This window comes from Miniopterus schreibersii, assembly GCF_964146895.1.
Source record: "Miniopterus schreibersii genome assembly, chromosome: 7".
In the NCBI taxonomy this organism is placed as follows: Eukaryota; Metazoa; Chordata; class Mammalia; order Chiroptera; family Miniopteridae; genus Miniopterus; species Miniopterus schreibersii.
Window position 1 is genome coordinate 42982493 of NC_138108.1, and position 27485 is coordinate 43009977.

At 42.4% G+C, this 27485-nt stretch overlaps 1 protein-coding gene across 1 annotated transcript; it reads right to left on the reverse strand.

Annotated features, from left to right (window-relative positions):
* Positions 1–22208: 22208 nt before the first annotated feature.
* Positions 22209–24751, reverse strand: SP5 (Sp5 transcription factor). The gene is made up of 2 exons (XM_081143361.1): positions 24616–24751; positions 22209–23906 (listed from the first exon to the last, which is right to left on the reverse strand). The coding sequence occupies exons 1-2, from the start codon at positions 24664–24666 to the stop codon at positions 22755–22757; spliced, it is 1203 nt and encodes a 400-aa protein (XP_080999487.1). The 5' UTR covers positions 24667–24751; the 3' UTR covers positions 22209–22754.
* Between the last annotated feature and the right edge of the window lie 2734 nt (positions 24752–27485).

Here is a 27485-nt window from a genome sequence, read left to right on the forward strand (position 1 = left end):
ACCTTGGTAGATGGTTTTGAGCTTCAGATAACATAAACTGTATAAAGCTCTGACATGTAGAATATGCTTAATAAGTGGCAGTTTCAATTAATTTCTTATTACTATTATTAAAATAGAACCAGCTGGACCATTTCAGAAACCAAAAAAATGCAGAGATTCAGTTATTTTTAAATTTTCGTCCACATTCGTTCTAAATTTCCTTGGAACCCTGGATAGAAGGGACAAGGCAAAGGAATAAAGCCAGAAGGGAAGTTTTTAAAAGAACTCAGTGAAGTCATTGACAAATACATTCCTAGTTTGATAAGGACATAGCAAGCCACTACCTCCTCTATTATAGGAACACCCTTACATAGCCAGTGCCTGAAATTTGCAGACTTTTTGTTCAAATAAGGCCAAGGGAAATTCATTATATTTCTTAACCAATATCTTTGAAAACAGTTTTGATGAATTTGCTTTGTGCTGATAGTGGGTAATGTCTAACTGGCTATTCCCATTTTCTATTCCAAGGAAAGTAAGAAAACCTCAACTGTAGTGATTAAGCTTCCTCTTCCTACCTCTCTTCCTCCCAACAGAAGATCAAGTCCATTTGTAGAATGCAGTATTTTCAGTGTTTATTTATTGTTCCTGAAAGAAGGGGCAAAAATGGTTTAATGACCTTTGAGCATAAAAATATTTTTTCCACATGGAGGGCGGTTAGAGCTGACTTCCACCTTGGGCTTCAGGGGCTTCAAGTGCAAAGTGGGGATAATATACACTACCTGCCCCAATAGCTTGAAACGTGAAATGAAAGAAAATGAGCCCCTGACACAGAGCCTGGCACATGACAATTGATCAATAATCTTAGCTATTATTACTACTTCTATAATATTACGTATATGAATAAAGGGGAGCTGTAAGGATTAAAGATTTAGGTAAAGTGCCTGGCCCAGTGCCTATTTGAACACATGATGGTTATTTTATTTCTCACTGATGAAAAAACATATTTTATCTTTATATAACTTCAGAAGTAATTCACCTATCTCTGCAACTTGTGTACAGAAGTTATTGGTGTAATACTCAAAAGTAGAGCACAATTTAGCTCTGGTTCCCTCTTTCAGGCTACTGAATAAATTACCAACAGTATCTATCTAGTTGAGCGTTTGTTCTAACAAAATAATAAGGAAAAACCAAACACTCATACAAATATTGAATCACCCTACAGCAAGTACCTTTTATTAAACTCCATGGTTTTTAATGGATAGATTTTTATTACAGACCCGAATGTTAGCAGAGCATCATAAAAAATGTTGAAATAGCATTCAGTTTTCTGATTACAAAGGCAATACATGCTCATGACAGACAATTTGTAACACACGGGGAAACAAAGAAAAAAATAAAATCACCTCCATTAATAGTGTTACCCTTTTTGTGTCCGTATATACTTATAAGATTTGTATTAGACAGCGTACACATTGTTGTCATCTCTTTTGCTTAACATTATCTCTAATGTCTTAGCATTTCCCCAATGTCTTTTTAAAAGTCTTCATTTTAATGGTCAAACATTTTAATCGTCATATATAACATGTATAAGCCACAATTTACCCATAATTATTAAACTAGTCACAAATTTGGAAAGTTCCAACTTTTCTCCTATAATTCATTCTTTCAAGAATATTTATTGAGTTTTTACTACATACTAGGTGCTGTGTGCTAGGCATAAGACTTAAGTGGTGAACTGTAAATATAAGGTTTTGATGAACATCTTTGTAAATAAATTTTTGATGGCATCTTTCATTCTTAGACTGAATTCCTAGGATTATGGAAACAACTTCAAAAACCTTTTTTTTTTTTTTCTTTCTGGTTCAAAGGCAAACTTAAATAAAATTCTGAACTGTAAAATATTAACTTTTTGGAAAATTGCCAACAGACTTAATATTTATTTTGTGCAAAGTGTGAACTTACCCAGAAGATGCTTTCTCGTTAGTGACTGTGAAACATCAAGGGTGGTTGAAGTGTATTGACTTTGGCTTTTATCTCTAATTCTTTCCAGGATTTGCAGGTTTTCTCAATAGTGTGAGATTGTTTGAAGTCTATGCAAATTGCCCTACTTCCTCCTCTCACAGTTAAAATGTTAACTATTTTATTTCTAGCTTTCCTCTTGTAAACATATGGCTTTTCTACATTTCTTTCACTTACCTTCCTGTGTGAAATATTTTGTATCTTAACACTTTTTAACTTTTAAACCCAAGTTATAATATACATATCCCTATGGTACTTACATACCCTGCAGTTAATTTTGGTGAAGAAGTATCATGGAAATTAACCAGTGTACTTAGGGAATTTCATAATAAAAATTATTTATTAAAATAACACCTCAAAACACACACACACCCTACTATTGTTTGACAATGGAATGTTTATATAAAAGGTTGAACCATATGAAATTGCCATTTGTGGATTAAAAATAGTCCATGACAACTTCATGTGGCTCTACCTATATCATTAACTAATTTATTATTTTTTTCAACTTTCTCCAAATATTGAACTTCCTGATTATTATACTAATGATTTCTTTATTATTACACAAGACTGAGTTTGCTTTGACTTTCATAAATTCTGGAATCTAGTCAGGAGAGTGCCATAAAATGTTTATTTATTATAGCAGAGACAGTAGAGGGAGCCTGGAGCCAAAACATTGTTATTTTAGGCTTCACATAAATGATGATTATCTTCCAATTCTTGATATGTGGATGAATTTAAATACTAGTATATAGCCTGGCTGGCGTGGCTCAGTGGTTGAGCATCGACCTATGATCCAGGAGATTGAGGTTCGATTCCATGGTTTGATTCCGAATCAGGGCGCATGCCCGGGCTGTGGGCTGAATCCCCAGTAGGGGTGTGCAGGAGGTAGCTGATCAATGATTCTCTCATCAATGATGTTTCTATCGAGCTCTCCCTCTCACTTCCTCTCTCTGAAATCAATAAAGACATATTTTTTAAAAATAGTATATATATGAAATAGTCTTTTTTAAAAAAAGGTTGGCTGTACCTAAAGAATCACTTTAATAAGATAGGAAGGGGAAGGAAGTTTGGCTGCCAGTTCAAGCTAGGCCCCATCAGGGCTCACGCTGTGACCATCCTGACTCCCATTGTCCTCGGGGTCACGCTGGAGACAGCACACTGCCACAATGAAGTATTTGCGCTCCACAATTTTCCCCTTTTCAACCTTTAAAGTAGATCACCCATTTCCATGGGCGTTACATCATGATTGTTTATTGCATCAGAACTTCAAATATGTTACCATCTCCAGTCATCTTATTAAAGCGTCTATAGTTCAGTTGACTGCTTCCTCCAGGAATGGAAGGAGATACTTTGATCCTGTCTTGAGCATACATCCTTCCAGGAAGGTAATAAATTACCAATCCTTTCACTGAGTGGGACTTTTTGTTAGCCTTAAAGATGTTTCTTGTTTACCTCTCCTCAACCATCTTTATCCTCAGTTTTTTTGCTAATTTCTCCAGTCCTGGTGTTTTAAAGGGGTCCCCAAGGTAATTGGCAGTCACCATTATTCTTCACTGTCTAGGGAGGGCTCCAAGTCTCTGAATCTAGAGATAAGATGGAAAACCTCTCTATTTAAAACCTCACAGTCCACAGAACACAGGTAGAATCAACTTGCTACAGCAGGGTTTCCTAAACTGGTGTTAAGGGGAAATTCTTCTGGTATCTTAATAATGTGCAGAGAAAAAAGCATGGGGTGGGGGATGAGTTTGTAAAGTTTTAAACAGGGTGTTTTTCCCCCCATTTGTTCTTGTTTAACTGGGAAGTCTCAGAGGCTTTAATGTGCTAATGTACTTTATCAGTCTCTCAGAGGGAGAGTTTAATGTAAAGCCTTTCTCAAATTATTTGACGAGGAAATTTCACTTCTTAGGGTCATTTGGGAAGTCTTAGAACACTAGATACTCCCTCTGTGATTTTAAGCTAGCTCCAAGTGAGAAAAATAAAATGCCCTGTCCATCCATCCCCAACTTAATCGGGAGTCAGCTAACTGTAATGGAAATAGCAAACAAATCTGGGAATTTTAACCAACTACTATATATACATATATATATATTGAGATGAAGTGTCATAATGCAAAAACTAAGTACAAGTAGAAGGCTTTTTCGCAGAAGCTGGAAAAGAAAATGTTAGGAAAATATCTTGGTAGAGTGTAATCCTTTTGTTTGTTTGTTTGTTTTCTTTTACTACCTCTTTCTCCTCAATTACTAAACAAGAGTATAAAACAAACAAAATTAATAAAACACTTGGCACTGGAAAGTGCCCTCCTCTCTCCTCTCTATGCAGATTCTCTTTACAAGTGGGCATCCATCTTCAGCACGCCTTTGCTGGCTCTGCCTGCATGGTGCTGCTAAAACATTTTCCCTGACAAGCGGTGTCAGATTCAATGGGAGGACCTTCTGGGTCTCGCCTGACTGCATTTGGCTCTGCTGCATTTGGCATACTTTTCATCCCCAACCCCCTTTTTAAAAAAATTACAGTTGACATTCAATATTATATTAGTTTCAGGTGCACGGCATAGTGGTTAGACATTTATATACCTTATGAAGTGATTCTCTTGATAAGTCTAGTGCCCACCTGGCACCATACATAGATTTCCCAACCCTTTTTGAAGCACCATTTTTTTTTTTAAACTTTTGTGCACCTCTTTCTCCCAGTTCTCCTAATTCACCAGCTTCTTTGTGGTGTTTTCTGCCTATGCCCACCCTCTAAAACAGGTGGGGTACCATTTTTTCTGCCAAGGGCCTTTGAATATTTATAACATCATTCGCGGGCCATACAAAATTATCAACTTAAAAATTAGCTATGAAAAATGCTCCTAGATTTATTGAATTTCGAGTCCTGCCTGTAGTTGCCTTGGCTAGGCCAGACCAAGTGATTTTGCCGGGCTGGACGTTCCCCACCTCTGCTTTCAATATCCCCTCCCCATCCCACTTTACATAGTCTTCCTGGAGACTCATCCACTTTATCACCAATATGCCCACTGCTGTTAAACTTTCCACTGAGCTTCAGGCTCATATAATCTAACTACATGCTGGGCACATGTACTTGCTTAGATACTCTACAGAAACATCAATGTGAAAAAGACACATTGAGTGGTTGCCCCCCACATGCACCCCTGACCAGGGCAGGGATCGAGCCTGCAATCAAAGTACGTGCCCTTGGCCAGAATCGAACCCGGGGCCCTTCAGTCTGAGGGCTGACACTCTAACCACTGAGCCAAACTGGCCAGGGTTTATTTACTCTTTCAGCCATATTTGACACTGTTGGCATTCCCTCATTTTTGAAACACTCCTTGATTTCTGTGGGTCACTTCCTTGTTGCTGTGACACTATACCTTTCTGGTTTTCTTCCTCTCTTTCTGGTTACCACTCTTCTTTGTTCCCTCCCTCCCTCCCTCCCTCCCTCCCTCCCTCCCTCCCTCCCTCCCTCCCTCCCTCCCTCCCTCCCTCCCTCCCTCCTTCCTTCCTTCCTTCCTTCCTTCCTTCCTTCCTTCCTTCCTTCCTTCCTTCCTTCCTTCCTTCCCCTTCTCTCTCTCTCTCTCTCTCTCATTTTGCCAGCTTTTGTTTCTCTACCTGATATTTAAATATTGGGGTTTCTCAAGACTCTTTACTGGGCTGCTGCATCAGTGGTCTATTGTGGCATCTCAAAACTTAGTGGCTTAAAGAATAACAAATATTTAATTTGTTCATGACTTTGTGGGTCAGCAAGTTGGATTTGGCTTGGCTGAGAGGTTCTGCTGCTCTTGCCTATGGTCACTCATGCAGCTACAGTTATCTGACAAACTGAGGCCTGGATGATCTAAAATGACCTTACCCATAAGTGTGGTGGCTGGTGATGGCTGTTCCTCTCATTGTTACTTACCTCAAGGAGGCCAATCCAAGCTTCTTAACATGGTAGTCTCAAGAGCAAGAGCAGAAGCTGCAAAGCCTCTTGATATCTAGGCTCAGATGCCTACAATGTTACTTTTACCGTATTTTATTGGTCAAAGCAAATCACAAGGCTGCTCCAGACTTAAGAGGTAGGAGAAAGAAATTCCTCTAAGTGAGAGACAAAATCACATTGTGAAGAGTCATGCAAACCAGGTGAGAGTAATATGTGGCCATTTTTATAATATGCTACTACCTCTTTGCTTCTTACTCTGTATTCATGTCTTAACAGATTTCATCCATTCATTCGGTTCAATGTCCATCAATATACCATCAATGACTCCTTAATGTATGTCTCCTTTTCAGACCTCACCTCTAAACTCATATAGTATGTGCCTCCTTGACCTCTTACTTGGATATGTCAATGATACTTCAAGCTCAGTAGCTCTAAAACTACATTAATGATCTTCCACCAGAATTGTTGTCCTGTTTCAGTGTTTCCTATCTTAATGAACATAACATTAACAAGAAGACTGAACAAATATCTCTTTTTGATTCCCTATTTCCATTCCATAACCCAATCATGTCAATTGTAAGTCTGAATAACTCTCCATACCATGTGCTTTTCTCCATTTCTACTTCTACCACTTTAGACCAAGCTGCCCACCCCCTTTCCTTGGATTACTGCAACTCTCTCCTAATGTCACTACATCACCTCATCTCCTCACCAAATCCATTCTCCAAGAGCCAGTGTGATCTTTTAAACTGCAGTTTGAGAACTTTTTGCTCAAGATGACAAATTAGGCACATATGTTTATCAAATCTTCCTCTCAATACATTTATTAAGATAATAAAAGAATGACAAAGGTCTAAATACACAACAAAGAGAATGAGGGTGGAGTGGTGACCATCAGACTACTCTTACTGAGAGAGTGTGATGAGTCCGGAGCTAAAATCTGTGTAAAAATGTATTACTGTAGAATCTAGTAGTGCCCTGTGATTGATTAAGTTTCCTTTCTTTCTCATCTTTAAATTCTCAAAACTACTCACTTGGTTAAATTCACAACCCTGGTTAAATCTAGTTCTCTACCTTCTCCATGACTGTATCAGCCCAGCAGACTGTGACTAATGGAAAACATATGACTAGTTTCATTTTAAATTCATTATGGTTAATCTCAAGGGGGTCATCAGTGCTGCCCTATCGCTGTACCACATGTCCTCAGTCCATCTGCTCTCCTTCTCTCCTACACCAGTGGTCTACAAATGGTGGTTGCATTAAAAAAATAGTTTAAGGGAATCAGCTACTGGATCTTCAACATCTGTATGGACTCTTTCCTAAAATTTTCCTGTTTCTCCTCTCACTTTACAAGAGAAAAGCACACCTCTCACCCATCTCAAATCTCAGAGGTGACCCCCGTCATGTAAGTGCCTCGTGGGCCAAGCCAAAGGGCAGTTCCTTTTTGTGTTGGATCAAGACATACGGATTTTGGAATTCTTGTCTTTCTCTGCTCTAAGCATATTTCAGTTAAAGTAAAACCAGCACTAGAAATAGGGTGTTTTGACTCACATTGAAATGTTTTCAGCTGCTATATATTGTAGAGTGGGGTGGTGAAAGTAATGACAGCTTTTGTTGAAAGACCTAGTCTCCTCTATCTCAGACTGTTGTCAAGAACATGGAGCATTCTTGGTGAGAATCCAGGAGAACAAAGAGGATTGGTGAAAAAATATTGAATGCTAAAAATGGCTTTCTAAATGCATTTGAACATGAGCAAATATTACTGTGAGTTATTTTCTGTATTACGGAGTTATTTTCAGTATTCATCCCTATAATCATATTAACTGGAAAGAAAGAAATTTGAATAGCAAATCCGTGTAAGTTAATAACACTGATTCTTTTCAGTGTAACTGGAATGATTTCTGATACTAATTTTTAAAAGATACATCAGATAAAACTTACAGATAACACTTTTATGTGATTTCTTTCAGATTGGGTGTACATTATTAAATAATATAGTTAGTCCCTATTTTATTAGATCATATAATAAAATATTTATTTCAATTACAGTTAATCCTCAACTTATAAAATATTAAATATTGTCTATCTCCTAGTAAAAAAAAGGTTGCTAGCTTCAAATAGGATTGTGTGTGCTTTCAGCTGACTATCCATTTCAATTTCATCAAATAAATAGAAAAATGTAATTATATGTTGTCTAATAAAATTAATAAAGTTATGTCTAATTTTTATTTCAAATCTGTATTATTTTTCAAAAGCAGAATACCAGAGATCAATATATGCACTAAACATAATGCTATTATTTAAATAAACAATAACAGGACTAGTTAACAATGGCAATTAGAAGTCATCAATAGTAGGGCAAGCTGAGAGACTGGGAGCAAGGAGAGTCTGAGGAAACCTCAGCAAGCACATAAGTGTCCAGTACAATGTCCAAACCTGATAAATCAAGAAATGGTGATTTAAGCTTTTTTTTTTTTTTTAAAATAAGGAAACTATCAGAAGAACAAAAACAGAAAAGTGTTAATGTGGTTGCCTCTGTGGATGGGAAAGAGGTTGGTGAGCAGCATTTTCTCATTATTACTATTAGTTCTACACAATTTTTTAGTGCATGAATTACATTAATAAAAATAATTTTTAGAAACCTCACAAACTAGGTTTTATCATTCCCCTTCCCCAGATTCTTTAATGATGTCCCATTGCTTTTAGGGTAATTAAAACATGCTGAACAACACTACCTCCAATGGGAATGCTAGCTCTCGGACACTGCAAGGTAATGCCGCTGCTATCTATGTAGTCTAAATTTGTTCTGTTACAAATATACTGTTCAAATACCAGTGATTTTTGGACTAACCTGCCACAGGTATAGTATTTAAGGGAAAAAAGTGCAGTTGTCCATTTCGGGTTTTGGAGGTTTCAGTTCTGAACTAAGGTCCCTGAATATCAAGGTCCTGCTGCCTTTCCTGGCTCATTGCAAGCATCTTCCTCTCGCTTTCTGCTCAAGCCATATTGGCCACCTTTCTGTTTTTTAGACCCCTCCTCTTCCACTTAGAGCTTTTGCATCATGATGTTTCCTTTATTCCTATGACTCCCCTCCCTCCCGTCATCCCACAACACACCAAGTCCAGTATTTCCTAAGTTTCAGGTATCCACAGATCACCTACCCAGTGTCTGCCCTTTTTTGTGTAATGCCTACCCTGTTGTTTTACTCACCATCTTCTTTTTTTTTAAGTTGACAGCTTTGCAGGCTTCCTGGGCTGGTTACTGTAGATAATGGGTTGGTTTCCTAGGCTGGCTGTGGCTCACAGTTCCATTTTTATATATTGTCTATCCATTATCTTTGTATCTGTAGTCGCTCAAGATCAAATGGCCTTGAAACATTAGTGAAACCTGTAAGGACCTTGAGAAGACTGTCAGTGAAGGCTAGGACAAGGAGCACTGTTATTCTGGAGGATGGAAATAGGGGAACTTGCTAAGTTGTAGCAAAGTGTTTAGCAACACTGTCACCTGCAGTAATAAGAAAAATAGAAAATATACTAAATGAACTAGTGGATTTGGCTAAGGAGAAAGTGCCAACTGGTTTCTTTTAATTACTGATGATAAATTAATGGCTAGAGAAAGAGGGACTGTTCAATTTTCCAGCAAAATTTAGAGGAACTACAAAGGGCTCAAGTCAGTCTTTCTAGTCAGCAAAGTATTCTCAAAGTAAGAAACATCCTCGGTGCAAAAGTAAGATCTAGGGTGCAATCAGGAAGACAGTCCCAGAATAAAGATAAAGCCAATGATGTGACTGAAACCTCAGAAAGATTTCAGATTGTTCCTCATGAACCCTTTCAGACAGATAATAGACACTTTAAGACACTAAAGACACTAAAGACACCACTTGCCCCTTTAGTACACAGGTCTTTAGATTGCAAGGAACTGTACTAAAGGGGACATACCTGAGAAAGGCACTTGAGAAACCTTGTCAGCACCAGAACCTGATTAGATAGTAAGATCTTGGATTCTGAATTGATGCAAACTTTAAATATCTTGAGGGTGAGGCTTTGGGGATCTTGAGGGAGAGGTGAGGTGTTTTTGCATGTGGGAAAGATGCGAACTGGTGTTGCCAGAGTATGGACTGTGACAGACTGTACTTTTCCAACAATGGCAGCAGAGATGGCTTTTTTGCAGTGTGAACTTGCTAAACTCCCAACAATGAATTTGTCTTTCCACTTTTCTTTCCCTTGAACCTCAGTGATTTGCTTGTAACTAATAAAAATAGGACTGTTACCAAGTAATTCCTAAGGTTAGGTCTGAAAAGGCCACGTAGCTTCTGCCTGTTTTGAAATGCTCCCTATTGGGATGGAAGGTCAATCCTTTTTCTTCTTCTTCTTCTTAGCCTTTGAGTTTTATTTATTTTTATTTTATATTTTTGTTGGAAGGTCAATCTTAAGATATTACCACTGGGAACCCAGTTGCCATGTTTTGTGAAGCCCAAGTCACACGAAAAGGTCAGGTGGTCTGGCTGAGACTCAGCTCAGACTTCAAGTCTTCTAGCTCAGGCACCAGGCATGTCAGTGAGGCAGTCTCCAGAGGTATCTGAGTCACCCCCAACTGAGTCATTCCCAACAGAGATTCAAGACTGTGTGACACCAGCCATCCCCATTGTGTCCTGTGTGAATTTCTATCCCGCAGAATATGGGAGCATAATACAACAACTGTTATTTTATGGCATTGTGTTGGGATGTTTCTACTTCGTAACAGATAAATCAGAACACTTGGCTATATATACAAGTGTTCCTAAGAATTATGCCATTTTCAAGCAGGAAAGTACCTCCAGAGGTCATCCAGTCCTACTCCCTCATTTTCTAGATAAAGAAACTGATCCTGATAGAGTTAAATGACTTGCTTAAAGTCATGCCATTAGTTCAGATCAAGAGTCTGAATTTCTCCTCCATAAGGATAGATGTGTCAACCATGCAGCGCAGTCTCCTATGAACTGGAACAGCATCAGGTCTGCCAGGAACAGAATCTTCACTAAAGTTCCAGCTCTCTTTGACTTTGGGTAAGCCTTTAAGCTGAAATCTCCCCATGAGGCCTGCCTAAAGAGTAAGCTCTCTACATGAATCACATTACTAGGTGGGCCAACTTGTTTCTTTCTTTCCCAATCTTCCCTGGTGTCTCTCTCTCTTCTCCCTGTGGCTTCTCCCACTCTACTGTTTTCTTCCATCTTCCACTTTCAACACTGTGTATTAAAACGTTGTGTATCAACCAACGGCCTTGAGAGGCAATGGATTAAGCTTGTAATTCACCAGGTACAGACTCATAACAAGTGGAAGGGATCATCCAGTTGGTTGGTGGTCATCAGAGAAGCTCAGGATATGAAGCAGAAGAAACAAGGAAACTCCGAAGGCATCTCATCAGTCACCAGGGGCTCTAAGGAATTACATTTGGAAACCTCTTAATCTCCCTCCCATTTATACATAGGGAAATTGATCTCAGAGAAGTGAAGTGATTTGTCTATGATCATCCAGGCCTTTGTGCTTCTGTGTGTATCACAGAACTGAAATCCCCCCAAATCAAAATGGGTAGTTGAATTTTCCCCCCTTAGAGATCTTATCTGTGGCAGTTTAATATAAAACTCACTGGTATTCAAAAAGGACATTTTTTAAAATCACAAATTTAGACTATCTCAACAGCAACATTAAATTGTAGGGTTGAGAGCACACACAGGGTACTCTACAAGTGTTTAATGGCGCATATGCATCTTCTCAAGAACGGTGCTTTAGAATGTATATAGAGGGAGGAAAGTCTAAATAAGGGCACACTCTATAAAGAACAAGAAACAGGCCCTATAAAGAGTGTACAGAAACCCAGATTTCTAAAGCTTGAGCTAGGAAGGCATTTGGGGTAGTTTAACAAAACTCAAGTGTAGAGGCTGGCAGTCCTGCTCTTCCTAGGAGCTAGAAGTAAAACATTTAAAACCCAGTAAACACTACATTTAAACCCAGTAAAACTGTTGGTTTTGTTTCTATGCTTGTTTCTCTCTGTGTTTTCTAAAAAGGTTCCACATTTCTAGGAAAGAGAGGAATGATTTAACTAAATACGCAGACAGACAGACTAGAGCACAAAAAGGTGAAATTATATGATCAAGGTCAAGGATTCATCCATTTAAATCACAGTTCTGCTTTTTGATTATGAATCCTTTCAGAAAATAACTGAATTTTGGATCCACTCTCCAAGAAAATGAGTACATTAATAAATTTGCATTTATATAGCCCATGTCCGTCAATATCTTGGCTAAATATATTAGGGTAAATACCATAAAGCAGTGAAAATGATGAACTTCATCTTCTATGTTTTAAAGTTGAAAAATAAACCTTACTGAAAGGGTTCAAGAAGTAAACGAGAGAATAGATGCATATAAGTACTGTAGTGTAATACTATTTATATAAAAGCAAATATTTGCCTGGCCAGGCGTGGCTCAGTGGTTGAGCGTCGACCTAGGATCCAGACGATCGGGGTTCGATTCCCGGTCAGGGCACATGCCCGGGTTGCGGGCTCGATCCCCAGTCGGGGGTGTGCAGGAGGCAGCCGATCAATGACTCTCTCATCATTGATGTTTCTATCTCTCTCTCTCCCTCTCCTTTCCTCTCTCTGAAATCAATAAAGATATATTTAAAAAAAAAAAGCAAATATTTGTATTATGCATATAATGATAGATTTGTGTGTGTGCTTCTTCTAAGTCATTTAATGTATATTACCTAATTAATTGCCACAACAGTCCTATAAATTAGGTACTATTATTATACCCATTTTGCAAATCAGGGACCTGAGTCTTTGGGAGTTTCCTTTGCCTGGAACCACATAGCTATGTGTGGTGGATGCAGTTTACAAACCCAGGAGGAGACACGCACAAACTGGAAGCTACATGAAGTTAGGAACTATACCCAGCACATTTGGCATTTAGGACAGGGCTGGGCTCACTGCAGGAGATCAATAAAGATGTGTTGTTTGAATGAATGAACCACAATGTTAACAGTAGTCCTTCTATTTTCTACTTTATGTTTTATATTTAAATTTGTATAATCAGTATGTTGGCAGAACACTTTTAGTGTTCAACAAATATCCATGTGCTTCTATTTCCCATTCCCCATGCATTTAGGTATGTTCATGGGACTAATTCTCACCAAAGGAATGGGGGGGGGGATAATGTGTCTCCTTCAGTCTGAGGCAGTTATGAGACCAGGATTATTTCAGGGGTCATCTTTGAGGCTGGTTACAATGGGAGAGCATGAGATATCCAGCATTGTGGCTGAGACTTAGTTTGCCTGTGTGACTTTACAGAGCAAATGAAGATGAATTTCAGGCTGTTTTATTTTATAATTTCCTGAAATGATCTTATTTGGCTATATTGTATCTTTACTGCCCTACTAGAATGTCATCCTACTGAGAACACAAAGCTTATCTGTTCTGTTCATTGCTGTATCCTTAGTGCTTAAAACAGAACTGCCACATGAGAAGAGGCCCATAAATAGTGAAATAAATGAGTAACTGAATGCATGAAGCCTTCTGGGTACCTGAGCATGGGCAAAGCTGGAAAACAGAGATGCATCCTAGAAGGATACCCTAGCAGCATCCTAAGAAGGTCCCCTTCCAGGAGTGAGGCCTCATGTTGAGGACTCCAGCAGACACAGCCTAGGAGGAGGTGGAAAGATGACCCACGTAATACATTTTAAAGGGATGTAATTCATAGCTGCCACAGGAAGACTCAGCAGGAGTACTACTAATAACTGCCTCTAGAGGCATTGTGTGATTTATTAGTTAAGATATTGGTTAAGTTACTGTAACAGATGCCAAATAACAATGGCTCAAACTAAGTGGCTTATTTCTCTCATATATAGAAGACCAGCTGGTAGGCAGTCCAGGAAAGTTGGTTTAGGAATGTATTCCAGGAGTATGCATTTAAATAAGCATCCCAGGAAATTTTCATGCACATAAAAAGCTGAGAGCCAGTTCTTTGGCAGTTTGGGGCCAAAGTTTCTCTTGATGGGACTCTCTTAGCCTTCTCCCACTCTTCTGATTCTCCACCATTTCTCCTTCACCAGGCTGCTGAGTTTCCACTGCGTGTGCTTACTCTTCAATGCATCATGGATAACAACTGCTTCATAGATCAAACATGTCCTCAGTTTTCTCTTCTGTTAAATGAGAGGGCCAGACTGAACAGTTTTTAAGGTCTCCTCCAACTCCAAAGTGCTAGATTCTATTTCTAAAAATTCTGGTTGGGAAGATTTATCTGGTCACAGAGAGCTCCCTTCATCTTTCAGGGTTCTGGGGAAATCTGAAAATATGCCATAGCCAGCATCAACCTAGCTTCATATTGTCATTCACTAAGTGTCCTCCTAAAGTACCCCAAATAAATTATTGATTAGACCTGGAGGCAGAAGGGCCCATACACTGGAAAAAATTATGGAGCTATTCTGATTTAGGTAACAAGCTTCCCCGGTACTGGTAATTTCCAGCAGCCTTCTATAATTTCAATGGTCAGAAATAAACTTTTTTTCAAAGAAATTTTACAAAATTATGTTCTAGTTTGAGAAACAGATCTGAGAAACACCTTGAGCAAGAAAGATTTGGTGGAGAAGACAGTAGGCTGATGAGGACTATGGTGAAACCAGAGGAAGTGAAGGTCGTCCTCTATGGAGAAGCCCTAGGACTCTCACTAGTTTTAAAAGGCTCTCTTAGCAAACCAGAGGCCTGATGCAATGTGCTTGTGTTTTGGACGTGTCATTGTTACATTTCTGCAGTATGGAGTGTACATGTATTTTTCATTCTTGGTGGTGGAGTTTGTACGTGCCCTAAGATAGTTATTAATCATCCAATGACACTAAAATATCAAGCTGCTCAGTTAGCTGAGCATTCTTTTTAAGAAAACAGATGTTGTTAAAGTCAGTGTTCCACTTTATGGGGAAAATTCCACTAACATACAAAATATGATTTATGATTCAAAAATGTTTATCTTCTATGTGCATTAAATACTAATCGAAACAATTATCTATTTAATTGTATAACATGCACACCAAAAAATCACTAATTAATACTATTGCTGTCTTCTCATCGGGACTTAGATGTTCAATTGAGTTTCTCAGTTGGTTGAGGGATTTCAGCCAAGTGGCCTATCCATTCTCCATTTCCCCAGAGTGCCTTGTGAGAACTGTTTTAGGCTAGAATTTGCTTCTTCCCCATAGGTTAAACTTACACATTATTAAATACACAATTTCCTAAACCAGTGGTTCTCAAACTACAGTGTGCACCAGAATCACTTATTAAAACACAGGTTGCTGAGCCCCATTTCCAGGGTTTAGTAACTTGGAGTTGGACCCAAGAATTTGTATTTCCATAAAGTTCACAAGTGATGCTAATGCTGCTGGTCTTGGGACCATACTGTCTTGAACACTCAGCTCCAGGTAAAGTGGATTCTGAATGCTGCAGGTGCAGTTTTTGGTTGTTGGTTTTGGAAGCAGAAGACCCATTTATGGTATAAAACAATTTATCATAGTTTTACCTGAAGTATTTTCCCTTTCCTTGTGCTTTGATAGGAATTTCGTTCATTGCTTTTAGGTTAGGCCTTGTATTACATTAATTTGTATGTCTTATCTCCTTTACCGAGGCCAGCTCTTTGAAGAACTGTGTTCACTTTTGAATCCTCACTGTATTTTGCATCTTGTAGATATCAAATATTGTTTGGTCAATTAAATTTAGTTATGTGCATTTGTTTTGTACCTAGTTTTCTACATTTAATAATTATAACTAGCAAGTACTAAATTAAGTCTGCAGTTCACATATTTTTAATTGTGCATATCAACTTGACTGACTTTAAGAGTAGGGAGAAAAAATAGTTTCCTTAAACTAAACTAGGCCAAAGTTTTAAAATCTAAACAAATCTCCTTAATTATTACTAAGTTATCTATACCTTTCGATCCTGTCATTTTATTGTGAAATTTCCATACATAGAAACAGGTTGTGAAGATATGCATAATTGTACAGCACTTATAAAGGCTGACATACCCAGAAGTGTTATCTTCAAAAACCAGTATTAAGATCAGGTGACTAAATTTTGATACTGCTTGCAGAGAGGTTGACTGATTTATCTCAAATAACGTTTGCTCCTCTTTAATACTTTTAACTATTTCCGAACAAACTATATTTGCAAAAACTGGATTTCTAAAATCAGATGCCAGATTGCAAGGAATATTCATACTACTGTTGCATTTTTAGTAGCCATAATAAAATGTATTTGAATTTTTTGATTTTCAGATTTTAGATTTGATGCATTTCAGCTTTGGAAGAGACCGCAAAGATCATCCAAGTCCAAATGTCCTCAGTGAAGGCCCACATCTCCCCTACACTCATACTCACTTTCAATTTAAAAAAAAAAAAAACCAAGCTGGGGTGAGGGGGGCACTTTCCTCTCCAGGGGTCCAACTTCCAAAAGTGCTCAAACCTTTCCCTTCAACTTCTACCCAATGGCTCTATTTCAACTCCGTTAAGAATAGCCTGTCTAAACAGGACACTCCAAGTGTCTGTTATTGCTCAGGGTCATGTTATTCCCCCATGATCTGCTTCCCTTTTCACTACTTCTAGATCTCTCTGTTACAGAAGCAAAGGGGCAGCTGCAGCCCCCAGTTTCCAGCTACTAGCTGCTCAGGGGACACAAGCTTGCTGTTGACAAGCCTGAATCATGATTGACGGAGGGAGTGCTTTCCCCTTAGAAAACTTAGCAACTTTCTACTCCAAACCCAGGCTCAGTACAAAATTTGCTACCACACTGACTTCCTGGTAGTTGACTGCAGTGCTATGGAGAGATGACATGGACTTTAACCAGGATCAAACAGGAGAAGAAAAACTTTCAGAGAAGAAATCACCATCAAATATAATGGCCGTAATAAGGAACACAAATAGCTAAATGCTTACAAGTCATAGTTCACATCCCCTTTAGCTCAATTAAGAGCTATGTTTATAGATTTAGGTAACATTTTTTTTTTTTGGTATGCTTTTTATTAATTAAATCTATCCAATTTGGGATTATGTCAAACCATAATCCTCTATCATATTTCAAAATTTTACTTTTAATTATGATGGAAACATTTTTCTCACTGATGTTTACAAATCCACAGTAAACATCAGCCATGTACATACTACATGTACATACTATAAATAAAACATGACTTGAATCTACAAATAGAACTATAAATTTAATTAACTCACATGTAAAATTTAGAGCAAGGAAATATGACAGATTTTAAATAACTAGAGTTTAGAATCCTGTCAAACTCTGCATAATAGGAGCAAAATAAAATAATGGACATAAATACATCAAGAAAGGAAGCGAGACAGACACATTTCCACGGTACAGATGAACATGGATACACAGAAGACATGACATCCACAAGTAAAGAGACATATAGAATGGAAAAAGAAAACAGCACATAAAATATAAGAACAAAACTCGTGAAGACAGAAATAAGAGAAATAAGCTTTTGTGGTACCTTATGTGGAGTTTTTGGAAATTGCTAACAAATACTTTTCAAATTAGGACACATTTTCCCAAATATAAGCACAAATGAGGATTTAGCTTTGATATTTGCCTGTGAATTGGATGAAACTAAGCTGAGGACCAGATGTTTTCCATCCGTGTTTTAGATTAGGCTAAACACAAAATCATTAGAAAGCACCCGTATGACTGAACAATTTATATTTAAAAATCAGGTGACATTAAGATACTGCCTTAGACTTTAGAAAATTTTAGTATGTTTTTGATGTCAGAAGTTTGATAGGTGATGAAAAAATTAACTTTGTTGTAAAACAAACTTTCATTTTATAATAGGCAGATTGAATCTCCATAATGATAAAACAACTTTTTGAAAACTGAACGCTGCACATTTTCCATATATCAAATTAGAGACTGGATTGTTTCCCCTGAATTGAATTTTGATATTGGGTGAACAACCAAAATATAGCTTATTAGGTATTGTGTAGAAACTACTGCAGTTCACATGTAGGGACTGAATTATGGATTAAGTGTCAAATACCCCATTGGGGATTATACTTCAGCATAATCACTAAAGACATGGAAGGAACAGTATATAAAGACTAGAGACATCAAAATGCCAGCATGAAAATGTATAGTATATCAATCATGATGTGCAAATATTCAACTGGTAGTAAGTTGTAATAGTAAAAAAAAACACCTGTGAAACTATCGAAAGAAGTTTTGGTGGTCCATAGATGTTTGATTACATCTTTGTTGAACTCTATCACTTATTTGCTATAGTAAGGAATGTTATGTAAATTATATCTCAATGTCCATAAATTAATTCAAAAAATTGTAGATTCTTTAAAAACAACCAAGGGAGGAATAATTGACACAAAGATAGATCTTTATGCAAAGAATTTGTTGAGTCTGAACACACCAGAGGAAAATGTAGTTTACATACAGGGTGGGGCAAAAGTGGGTTTACAGTTGTTCATATGGAAAATAGTAATTAATAATACAAGAATAAACTGTGTGCTTCACGTACTCACAGCTGTGAACCTACATTTGCCTCAACCTGTATACTGAATGCCACATTAATCAGGTTACCATTACAGTGGCCCAATAATGAAACATGCCCTTTGCTGTATTAATCTAAATACATATCTCCTTACTAACATACATCTTTCTATCTAGATTTTTCCCCCTAGTTTGTCAAACTGTTGACACATATACTGCATTTGGTGTCCTAAACTTTTAGTTTCCCCTCCATCATGCAAGCCAGAGGAAGGTAATGATACGGAATAGAACATTAATGAACATTCATATGATGTTTTGAGAGCCCCTCAGTTTGGAATGTTAGGAAATCTTAATTACATTTACTATAAAACAAAGCTTGAGGGCCGAGTCTGACTGCACAGCAGCCGTTCCCAGTGAGATGTTGTGCGCTTCCCTCGGCGTGTCAATATTTAATGCGATGCGCGGACGGGAGGGAAGCGGTCTGCAACTTTAGAGCTCTAGCCAACTCACTAGGTGTTTACACACATTTGAAGTCATAGCTACGGCCCTGGCAACATTCTGAGACTCTCACAGCAAAACCAAAGTAATGGGAAACATGGAAGATGCTGCTTTGCACTGATTACTTAGAAACCCACAGTATTAGAACAGAAACATGCCGAAAACTAGGGTGAAAAGCTGCCTTTTCTGTAAATATTGTTTCAAATACGTTTCTGCAATAAGCATGCTCGTCAAGATGATTTTTTTAAACTGATAAGTCTTGTTTGACTGACTTATGTCAAAAAAATGTATAACATGCATAATTTGGTTATAAGATTTAAACTCTAATCAAAACTAGAAAAGGCTAACATAATAGTGAATAATAACAGTGGTATTTTCTTTAACACAATTTGCTTTCATTCATTACCAGAACTATTACAAATTAGCAGTCAGCCAAAGAAAGGTAAATTTGTGCAATTTTCCCTTGAGAAAAGCAGAAAACTATGGAGTGTTAACAAGTTCAGAAACACAGAATTCCAAATTACCTAAATTACTTGATTACTCAATTTCTCCATGTTTCTAAGTTCTTGGTTTTAAAAAATGGTTCATTTATCAACTGAGTGTTAAATTTAAAATATCACACTAATTTTAGAATTTTCTAGAATATGACACTTTGTACTATATTTGCATACTATTAAAACAGTTGTTTAAAAAATGTAAAGTGTCTATTGACATTTGAGGCCATTGTTAACATATTTTCTTCAACTAGTTTTAAAAACTTAATTAAATTGAGCGCTGGGGGACTTTAAGTAAAGCCTTGAAAAGTTGATAGATTAAACTGTCTTTTTTGATGTCGACAAAACTCCAAATATAAAATAAATTTTAGTTTATATTTAATAGTAATTTGCCTTTGATCTTCTTTTAATTTGAATTTCATAAATTTTTCGGCTAAATGTGCTTAAATCCATCATTTATGCATATTATTTCTTACATACTAACTTAATTAAAAATAATTTTAAAGTCCTAGATAATACTCTAGTTGCAGTAACAGCAGTTTAAATTTTAACATCTTATATAATCTAATACATTTCTGCATAGGCAAACTTGTATTTCTGAGCATTTACTGGTTTATTTTTCAGTATAAACATGACGTACTTTCCTACACTTGGACAAAAATATGATTATTGTGGCTTTCTGGCTTCCACTTGGATAATGGCATAAACTTTTTTTTCTAAAGTAACTGGAACAGATTTTGTGGTTGTACAATAAGGAACAGTTTTCCAGCTATGCAAAGTTAATCTAGAGACTGTACTTTTGCCATACTTTTTAAAATTTGCAGGTTCAATGATGTGAAAACATAAAGTTATGTCATCAAATGACTTTTTTCTGCTTTTAAAAATTATATATATTGTATTTTTAGATAAATTTCATATATTTTACCTAGTTTCTCTTAACAATAACAAAGTTATAGTTATAAAAAACTATCTTCAATACCTCACCTATTTGGATACTAAGTTTTATACATTTTATGTATTTTTTTCTCTTAATAACCACAAAGTTAAATTTATAAGAAAACTATACTCAACACTTCATCTGTTTGGATACTAAATGTTCATAGCTATCAATAATAGCTAGTAGACTCATTTCAAAATTGCCATTTTTCTTTCTCTACCAAGGGCATTATCTTTCTTATGAAAGGATCGCGTCAACTTTTTTGAGTCAAAAGCCCTTGGTCTTTTCACTAACAAGGAATCCTCTTTCCCTATCTGCCAAAAAACCTCTTCTGGCTCTGAAGTTGATCCCAGGGCATGGCTCAGATCAGAGAGTTTCTGTAACTCTTCATAGAGATGATTCCCAAGAATCTCAATTTAGATTAAGATTACACATTTAGATGTATATTAATGTTACTCTGTAGCATTTCTTATTCCTATTGCTTGAAAAACTGCCACATCTTTGAAAATTTGCTAACCCAAACTGCCTTTCCCTGGTAAAGAACCCTGAAGACTCAGTCTAATTTGTCATTAAGTAGTTTAGAAATCTCTAATGAGAGTAACTGGTTCTAAGGCATATTTCCACAATGATTCTAATATTTATTTACTACCTTGTCCCAAGTTAATAGAGTAAAAATGCTATTTCCTAGGAGTATAAGTATAATTTTCATCTCAATTATGTTGACATGTGTTTTACTTAATACAGTAAGTATCAAATATAACCCTCACAGATTTTAAGAACTAACCCTTCACTTTGACTTCAAACAAAAGGCAAGGTGACAGCAGTCTGTAAACTCTGAAATCCTGTCAACTTACATACACTTTTACCACCACGAAAAGATTATTTGGTTCCACTGAAATTTGGCATTAACGATGCTAGCTTAACATATTAACAAAATTTAGAATGGTTCTGTTCTTTGCTAATGCTAAATTAGAAGATTAAGGTTTCCACTGCAGGTTTAAAAACTCAAATATTAGAAAACATCAAGGAGCCAGTTGAGACTTGAATAAACATTTGTAAACTTTAAACTCCAAATTTTGGAGTCTGGAAAGATAGATATGAATATTCCCATTCCTGGCCCCTCCCTGAGGAAATCGTAGTCTACCTCAGTGATTTAAAAAAAAGAAAAAAATCCCAAGACACAAAATGGAACTAAACTTCCAGGCCTAGTCAGAAACAAGGCTACAGTGAAACAAGACCTAAGATTTGCTCAGCAAAATGATTACAACAAGCAAGACAACGTTGTATACCACGACGGGGCTGAAATGCAGGGCTGATGTCTCGTTCCTGGGCAGAGACCAACCTGAACAAGGGCCCCAGCTTCTCTCTAACTCTCCAAAATCTCATCTGTGAACCGATCCGTGAGTCGCTAGGACCTCTCCAGACACCAGCAAGCCGGCAGCCAAGAGCACGCAAAGCTCGAGTGACTCCTGTTTCTGGAGAACCAACAAATGGAAAGCCACAGGGAATTCGCCAGATAAAAAGAACATGTGTCGTAAATGCGGCATCTATCAGACTTTTAAGAGAAGCCCAGCAGCCTCCCGCCAAGTCCTAAGGCCGCGTAAGAAACTCAGGGTGTGGTTGGAAAATCTTGCCCCATCTTCTTTATCACAAAACTGACCCTGCCCTACTTCCTCCATCCATGCGCCCAACACACTTGCCCCAGAACCTTCCAAACCAAAGAGGCCTCCTGCACCAGCAGCCTCCAGGAACCTCCAAATTCCCGGTGAAACCTGACCTCCTAGTAAAGCCTCCCGCAAGGAAAGATCAAATGAGACCGGCTCAGCGGGGTCTTCCCGAGGGGACCGGGAGTTAACGTATTTATTTTCACGCTGCAACTGCTGATTGCTTTACATAGACATTTCATGCTGTAGCTCTGCATGGAGCTGACAAAAGTAACACTTTTATTAATATCGTAATTATTATAATTATTCTTTAACAAAGCTATTAAATAACCTGTACAAAGCCCGGCCCTGTCCTAACAAAAAACCCAGCACTACTTCAACTCTCCCAAGGTTCTTCCGCTCTAATTCAGCAGCGTTTCCTATATACAAGGCCAGCCCAAGGCAGTCCCCCAAAACTGCAGGTCTCCAGGACGGTGGGAATGGTTCAGAGCTTGAAACCACCCTTTCGTGACGCAGAGCTCCCAACCCTACCTCCCCTGCTGCTCCTGGGCACAGGGTCCCTGTCCACGGGCTGGGCCAGGGAGGCTAGGAGTTGGACAGGAAGGACGCGTGTCTCTGTCGGGTCTCCCCTCAGCCAGCTGCCCACAGGCCCCCGGAGGAGGTGCTGGGAGCACGAGGCGGGGAAGGCCTGGGTCGCCCCCCGGGTGGGCTCACAGGTCCCGCGGGTCCTCGCGTTTGACTCCGGCTTCGGCGCCTTTGAGCTTCTTGTTCTGGTGCGTCTTGACGTGCTTGGCGAGGTGGTCGCTGCGCATGAAGCGCTTGCCGCACTCGGGGCAGGAGAAGCGCTTCTCGCCCGTGTGAGTCCGCAGGTGCCGCTGCAGCTCGTCCGAGCGCGTGAAGCTCTTGCCGCAGAAGAGCCAGTTGCACACGAAGGGCCGCTCGCCCGTGTGCCAGCGCAGGTGCGCCTTCAGGTGCGACGTCTTGCCGTACACCTTGCCGCAGCCCGGCACGTGGCACACGTGCTGCTTCTTCTTGCCGGGCTCTGCCTCGGGGGTGCCGCCCGCCGCCTGGCAGTTGGGGCAGCGGCAGCGACGGCACCTCCTGGCCGTGGCCGCCAGGGGGGCCTTGGTCTGCAGCAGCGCGGCTATCTGGCTCTGGTACTGCGCAAAGTCCGACGGACCCAACACCAGGCCCCGCTGCAGGGCGGCGGCGGCGGCGGCGGCGGCGGCCGCCGCTGAGGCGGGGAAGCGGGGTGCGTGGGGCCCGCCGGCACAGGCGCCCGACAGGCTGCCCCCCGGAACCCCGGAGGTCCCCGGACCGGTGCCCGCCTGCGGGATACTCCACCATGGGAGGTCGTCGGGGGCCGGGTTGGGGGACAGCTGTCGGCACGTGGGAGGCGGCGGCGGCGGCGGCGGCGGCGGGGGCAGCAAGTTGGAGTAGCCGGGCGGCAGCGCGGCCTGGGCCGCGTAGGGCACGTAGGCAGGCGCGCAGCTGGCGGGCAGCGCGGCCATGCTGGAGGGCAGCATCTTGACCGGCGAGAACTCGTAGGGATACGAGGGGTCGGCAGGGGGGGTGAGCGGCAGCTCGTGCGCCGCCCCGAAGGACGGCTGCAGGTGCGTTTTCTGCGGCGTTAGCCCCAGGCTGGGGTGTGGGGGCGGCAGCGCGCCCGGAGAGTGCGCCGGCATGTCAGCGGTCCACGGGTGAAAAAGCCTGGAGGGCGAGCCCAGCGCCGGGTCGTAGGGCACCTGCAGGAAGTCCGGGGGCGCCGCAGCGCCCGGCTGGCCTATACGGCTGCAGGTGGCGGCCAGCAGCGCCAGGGGTGAGTGCTTGCCCAGGTCCGGGGAGGCGCTGGGGGTGCGGTCCTGCATGGGCGGCGGAGGGGGGCGGAGAAGACACAAAAGGTTAGCGCTCCAAGCGCGGTCTCCGGGCCAGCCCGCTGCCCCCACGCCAGCTATTATACCGCCGCCCCTCCCCCGGCCCGCCGCCCCTCCCCTGCCACCGCACCCCGCGCGCGCACCCACCGCCAGTCCCGGGAAACTTTTGGTGCCTGCGCTACCTGCACGCGGAGCGCACGAGGGCTTCCTGTTAAACTACCGCACTCGGTTCAAAGAGACGCCACCCAGTCTTAGAGGAACCAGGCACAAGGTGGGAGGGGAGAGGGATCCGACCTGCGACTCCCGCAGCGCAGTCCGAAAGGGCCTGGAAACACCCACGGCCGGAATGCCCACACGCCCTCCTTCTAGCTTTTAAGCTGTTTCCACGCTACACTCGGGCTCCTCCCCCGTCCAACCCCGGCTGAAACCAGCAGGAGGGCCCAGCGGGGTGAGCTCGGGCCTTGTTCTCAGCCAGATGCGCCCCGGCACCACCTCCGGATCCGCGCGTCCCTACCCCAAAGGCCTCACTCTTGACATCAAGGTGAGGTGCGAAGTTGGCTTGGGCACCCCCAAGTCTGACTCCTGCGGCATCCACCGAGCAGGGCTCCCTTTGAGATTCAGGGCGCACAGAGTACCAGGACGATCGAGTCACGACCCTTCCCACCTTTCCCTCGCCGCCTCCGAGCCCAGCCCTGACCTGGAGGAAGGCCTGCAGCGAGTCGTTCCGGAGGACGGCAACGGCAGCCATGGCTACAGTTTGCGGGCGGTTGGCTGCCGAGCAGGGCGCAGCCGAGGCATGGAGACCCGAAGGCGAGGACTAGCGGCCGCCCAGAGTCCCCCGCCAGTGCCCGCCCCGCGCGCCGGGTCCCACCCCGCCCGCGCCCCTCGCCGCACCCTGCTCGCTCGCTCCGCGCGAGGTCTGAGCGCTTCAGGATCACCTCCAAGAATTTGATAAGGACTTTGCTGGGCCGCCAGCCAGTCAGAGGGAAGATTTATGGCTTTGAAGTTTGCCGCTACCCAATCATCAAAGAATAGCGGCTCTTTCAGAAGCGAAAGCAAATCCTTTGAATCCACAAAGCTCCTATGGTGTGTTTGTTGGTCTGGATAAAAGAACTGATTATTAGGGGGGATGGGAAGGGAGGAGATAAAGGCGGGACAATTAATGAAGTAATCACTATGTGGGAAATGTATATACACAAATAATTGGATTTTCCTGATCAAAGGGGGCCTTGCCGCCTGGAGACCCGCACTTGGTTGCTTGAGACAATCTATCCCCTTCCCCCAACTCCCTTGCAATTAAAGATTTGCACCGAGGCAGCTCCCAAAGTGACAAAGTGCCTTTGTTATCTCCAGAGAAATCTGCCCTCGCCTTCCAAGCTCGGACTTTGAGACGGAGATGAGGGTAATTCTCTCCTCCCCGGCACTTACACACCTCACGCCGGAACAGGGCGCGCACCGCGGCCCCGAGGGGATTCCCGGGGCGGGGCGTGGGCCGCCCTCCGCCCCGCCCGCCGCGTGCGCCCTCGCCGGTCCGGACGGAGCCTCGCGCTAGGCTGCGACCCGGGGCGGGGCCGGGCGGCCCTCCCGGGCGGCTGTGGGTGGCGCGCACGCTTCAGGGCCGCCCGCCTGGCGAGCGACTGGGGCTCTCTCGTGAGGCTCCTACTGGTGGCCTGGAAGTTTTCTCCCGCCGCAACTTTTGCAAATAGCCTGGGAAAAACACCGGTGCCCTGTTCACCCCCAGAGGCGAGCTTGGCAGGACATCCAGAGCAGCCCGGCACTTAGAGCCGAGAGAAGAAAGGCTGTTGTCTAGCTCTTTGCTGTCGGGGCCTGCAGCCCTGGACCCCGAGGAAGGAGGCTGGTGCCGTTAGGGCCCCCCGAAAACCCCCAGCAGCGCCGGCAGTTTCAACCCTGAGGCCCGCAGGCGAGCGCGCGCTCCTGCAAGTCGCACAGACGGAACAGGGAGACACTCGGAAAAAAGGAACGCGCGGCCGAGGAAGCCTTTTGTTGTTGAACTACAATAGTACGTATCAGGACCAATAGTCCTCTAATCGGAAAGAAAAGTCAATTAAAACGGTGGTTCTCATCATCTGTGGAAAGGAAAGGAAGTTCTTCTGGAGCGGGGCGTGCTTCGCTTGGGTCAGGGAAATGCTCACCAGGGTGTGTGTCCGTCCCGCCCCCTCTCCGCCCGCAAACCGTCGCTGGCCCCCGACGTGTGGCCGAAGAGGAACAGTGGGCCACCTGTCTCCCTCTGGCCAAGAGTGCAAAGCAGGGCCTGCGGGGCTGTTCCGACACTCCTCTCCGAGCCGGGGCGGGGCGGGGGGGGGTGGAGAGGCGGGCCCCGCGGGGATGGGGAGCCGGGATACCAGCGCACGTGGGCCTCCGGTGCTGGCGGACCCGGCAGCACGCAGGCCTTCCCGCAGACAGGATGCCCTCTCTCCCAGGCCGAGGGCGGTACAGGGATCTTCGGAGCCATCTGGTGCGAGGCCTTCCTGCCCCCCCCCCCCCCCCCCGACCGCACTGGGGCGGGACTGACGTGAGAGGGTGGCCAGGGCGACCTAACTCCCTACGGGCTTCTATTGGTGCCCTCTGCATTTACCAAGGGGTCGGGACACTATGCAGTCAGGCCCTCGTCTCCCCACGCCCAGGGCCCGTGTGCGAAATAGAAACATCTGGTCTGATCTGAGACGACTGGGCTGCAAGTGGCCCAAATACTACGAGCACTTTGCACACCCCGTCGCACACATCCCTTCTCTCCAACAAGCTGTCACCCCGGGGAGCTTTGAGAAGTGACCACACAGTTCTGTGTTTCGGTCTGGGTGCTGATGATGGGGTCCCGGTGCTCCGGGAGCCGAGAAGGGGAGGGGACTTAATGTTTTGATGCGAGGCCCGGCAGACCTACCCCTTTCCATGCCGGGCCCAGGGTGTCGAGATCCCGAGAAGCCTGGGACCAGAAGGAGCCCTGTCCCGGATGCAAGTCAGAGGCCAGGGAGTCCTGTGGGGCACTGCGGAGCCCGCACCTGGTCCCCGAGTGTGTTTCCTTTCGCAGCCCTTTCAGCTCTTCCACACCCGCTGTCCCCAGGAGGCTGGGCCAAGCAGGCTGGAAGGCTTTCTCTCTTGCAGAACCTGTTCGCTCCTTTAACAAAAAGGCAAGAAAGGCCGGTCCACATCTCCTTGGTTGTTACAGGAGAGAACTTTTTCTCTGAGATGCCCCCGCTTAGCCAATTAAACCAGCACCAGTGAGCAGCAGGAGAGACAGTGGTGGCTTAGTGGTTAAGAGCTCGGATTCTGAAAATCTGAACCCAGATTTCCACTTCGTAGTTGGTAACTTTGACAAGCAAGCGAGTCAGTCTCTTTGTGCCTCAGTTTCCCAATGTGTAAAATGGGGGTTATAGTACTGCTCACCTGTAGAGTGCTTGCAGGCTCAAAAGACAACGTGATATATGCAAAGTCTTTAGGTCAGTGCCGGGACAACGCACGTTAGGCGCTCTCTTGAGTGCTGGAAATCCTCGCTCTTAGCCACGTTGTCTGCGTTTGTGAAAACCCGCCAGGATTCCAGCGCGAGCTGAA

Bases quoted from the DNA above. Each gene is read 5' to 3' on its own strand.
- SP5 (XM_081143361.1), bottom strand. From the start codon at position 24,666: ATGGCTGCCGTTGCCGTCCTCCGGAACGACTCGCTGCAGGCCTTCCTC. The intron at 23,907-24,615 runs GTCAGGGCTGGG...CCGCCCATGCAG, and splicing joins CGCTGCAGGCCTTCCTCCAG to GACCGCACCCCCAGCGCCTC.